Source organism: Trachymyrmex septentrionalis, unplaced genomic scaffold, assembly GCF_001594115.1.
Source record: "Trachymyrmex septentrionalis isolate Tsep2-gDNA-1 unplaced genomic scaffold, Tsep1.0 scaffold112, whole genome shotgun sequence".
Taxonomy (NCBI): domain Eukaryota; kingdom Metazoa; phylum Arthropoda; class Insecta; order Hymenoptera; family Formicidae; genus Trachymyrmex; species Trachymyrmex septentrionalis.
In genome coordinates, this window is record NW_017304248.1 from 702,908 (window position 1) to 706,652 (window position 3,745).

The 3,745-nt window shown below is 38.3% G+C and overlaps 1 protein-coding gene across 1 annotated transcript in view; it reads right to left on the reverse strand.

Annotated features, from left to right (window-relative positions):
• Positions 1-1,889: 1,889 nt before the first annotated feature.
• LOC108752856 (ubiquitin-like protein 3) overlaps positions 1,890-3,745 on the reverse strand; it is a 42,072-nt gene continuing 40,216 nt past the window's right edge. The window contains exon 4 of the mRNA XM_018494018.1: positions 1,890-3,592. Coding sequence (XP_018349520.1) covers positions 3,528-3,592 — 65 coding nt within the window. The 3' untranslated portion in view covers positions 1,890-3,527. The remainder of the gene's footprint in view (positions 3,593-3,745) is intronic.

Genomic DNA, 3,745 nt, shown 5'->3' on the forward strand with positions numbered 1-3,745 from the left:
CACGCATGCATATACATGAATAGAGATATATGGACATATTTTTTTTATATGTAATTATATATAATTAAATATAAATAGACTTTTTTACCGAGTGTATATGAAATAAATTAAATATATAGCTTCCGCTTTGATATCGCACAAATTCCTGGCTTCTTCTTTCGCAAGTTTAACTACGGTAAGAACACTGCATTATATATATATACACAGGGTTATGTATTTCGTAAGAGTTACAGTACGATTAATATAAGATAGCGTGTTAGAGAGTTACATTCGTGTGTACGCGCACGTAATGTATTGCTCTGTCTGTGTGTGTGTGTGTGTGTGTGTTTGTGTGTTCACGCATGCGTCAGTGTTAGTGTCGGTGTATAGAGAATCGCCTATAACGCATTCGTCGTAACAGTTTGATTGGATCTAACTACGATTGATACTCGAAATGGGCATATAAATTCATAGCGTGGAATTATTATTCTTGGGTCTAACGAGAGCGACGTTCTAGGCCCGACAGATTCGCGTGGACGGGTAACACGAAGGGGTAAGGGGAAGATGGGCAAGAGAAGGTGGAATAATAGAGGGAGGACCGAAGGGAAACTCGACGAGGGCAGGAAGGGAGAAGGGAGTATATATAACAGGAAATATATTTGAGTTTTCATTTAATCATAACTATTCATTAGAGATCCAATGTCTTCTCTCTTTCTCTCTCTTTCTTTCTTTCCCTCTCTCTCTCTCTCTCTCTCTCTCTCCTCTCTGATAATCTTATACTCCGGAATACTAAACTCTCAAAGTGACGTCATATAATATTACTTTTATTTTAAATTCATGATAATAAAGTCATCTATGCGTATGAGAGCTTAACTGCGCGTCAACGTGTCTCATACTGTCGCGCATGCACGCCGAAACGCGGAATGCGCGTGTCGATGTGCACTCGTGACTTCGATATTAATACGTATATACAGTCTGTCGAGAAAGAAAAATACAAATATGTATATAACACGCGAATATATTTCTCATCCGATTCGAAGGTAATCCCAAGTTACCCCGTTTGATGCGTCCTGGCCAGTTTTTTTCTATTTATTTTTAAACGAGCTTTGAACCCATCAAATGAAACTTTTTTTGTGAATAAACAAAAAAGTCATACAAATAAACAATAAAAATTCGTTCGAAGCCACTTCGATTATCCTCACCGAAGTATGTCGAATATGACATGGATAACTTTCGGAAGTTTTTATCCTTTTATACCTAAAATCAACGTAATACTCCAATTTATAATTTATCGCACACTTTTTATTTTATTTTAATGGAGTTTACACGCATTAATGGAATTCGCTTTGCTAGTCGATAATCAAGGTGATAAAAAGTGTGCAATGTTGAATTTTTCGCAAAAAAAAAAAAAAAAAAAAAAAAAACGAATTTGCGAGGAATATATTCGCAAATTTTCGCATTCTTCTTTCTCAACATCCTGTACATACAGGGAGTCTCTAGTCAGTCGCGCTTTTGTTCGACGATAAATATATTTTATATCATGAAAACAATTTATACCGAATGCATTAAAAAAAAATCCCAAATCCAGTTGGTACATCGTATTTCTCATTATCAATCTTAACGTGTTGTCAACATCACGCTGAATAAAACTTATAAGTAAAGTAAACAGTAAAGTTATTTATCTGCTTCTCACGAGTCAGTCTCTCACTCAGAGACTGTCGCCACTGTGGAATTTATTTCTCTTACGTGCGATTCTCTTTAACTATCAATGCGTTAAGTATTATCGACCGAATACGCGAATGACTAGAAACACCCTGTATATACATATATATATATATATATTTATATATATAACATATATAATCGCTACCTGCATATCACAACATAAATTTTATTCTCTCTTACTCTCGCTCTCTCTTTCTCTCTCTTTCGCTCTCTCTCATTCGCTTTCTCTTCCTCTTTCTCGCTCGAACGTAATACATTCAATTTACGCAAGCATGCACACGATCCCGTCTACATAATTATTATAATGCTGCAGTACTGTGATAGTGGTTGAGTTTCTAAGCATTGTAGCGCCGTTCCAGGGCGCGTCTCGAATGTACGCTTACAACAGAACGTAGCCTTTTGCTACTCAATCCCTCTCCCTGGAAATTCTATTCGTCTTACCGTGCATACACACGAGTTCCTTATACGGGGCGAACAAAACAAGATTACAAACATCCACGGCGAATGCGTAATTGTTCGCGTCGCCCTCCTCGATCTTCGAGGCCGGTTGCACCGACGCAGAGTAGTGCTCTAACTGCGGTTAATTGAACGATAGTTAAAGTTAACTGACGTTTAACTTTCTTAGAATCCGCCGATTCTGATTTCGCTGCGCGCGCGAGATAGACGCGGAATTAAATTAAATTTGTTAAATTAATTTAGATCAAGTTGAGAGCGTGTGTGAGTAATCGAAACTTAAGTTAACTGAGAGGATTAACGAAAGTTAACCGACTTATGGATAACGTCCCTCTCACGACATTATAATTATACGGTCATAAATCTAGGAAAAGACGGGTCATCGCCGACCAAAATTTAGTTAAAACTGTTAACTAAATTTACGATCGTCTTTTTTCTTCATCGATATCATAGCTATAGCTATATAATCTAGGGAAAGGATAAGGAATCCCTAAGCACAAAATTTAATTAAGACTGTTAACTACATTTACGATTATTTCATTTATATTCTAATGTAACAATGTAAACGCTGTAGAAATGAAGAAATATCGCCGTATGAAATTAATCAGAATAGTTAATAAAATTGATTATATTCAGTTAACTCTAAGTTAACTCTGGGTCGTTAACCAAAATTTAGTCAATTAACTAATCTTACGAACGCAATTTTATAATTTTTTTCTCTTTTTTTGCTCTTTTTTTTTGACGCTGCAGTCATCAATTTGGAAATGGACAGAGAAAATTGTTAATCGATTTCAGCTGTTAACAAAATTTGTGACTGATCAAATTCTTTTCACGTTCATCTGTATATCACAACATGAGCCATAGCGTCCAAAGTAACTTTGCTCGTTACTTAGCTCGAAGTTAGCCGATCATCGTTATTGGCGTAATTCGATCTCTTCGCAAGCTAATCGACGTGTCGACAATGATCCGACTTCTCCATAACGAAATACGCTCTTCTTCTTCTTTTTCTTCTTCTGGAGCAGATTTCCCTCGTGAGTGTATTGATCGAGCACGCATTACTGCCTGCCAAACGAACCGAAATAAGCGACCGGCCCAACGACGTGCGGGATTCATTCATCGGGGAACGCATCATTGCTACGCGCGTCGCTCCTCGATGGTAGTCGGCGGTAGTGGATATCGCGCAAGCGAGACCCTCTTTCATCCGACAATCCGTTTCTCGTGCTACACTGCTCACGAGCTCAGCCACTAACGATTATACATCAGCACGAAATCTTAGAAATCATAGCTCAGCGCTGTGGCAGCAGCCCATGCCGCACGCCCATCCGCCACGAGATCCACCACTGACATCGGCGACGGTCACAGGGGACGACTTAGAGTATGCAGCAGGAAGCCGAGCAGCAACTACTCCCACCGCCTTTACTTTTTTGTCTCTGATCTGCAACAAAATGGCACACATACAATTCATTCTCATACCCTCGACTCGTCCTACTACTGACTAACGTCATAAAAAGCATAAAAAGTTCGCATAAAAAGAAACTTAAAAAAAAAACTGAATAGTATATCCGCGCGTATATAAATGTTATGTGTC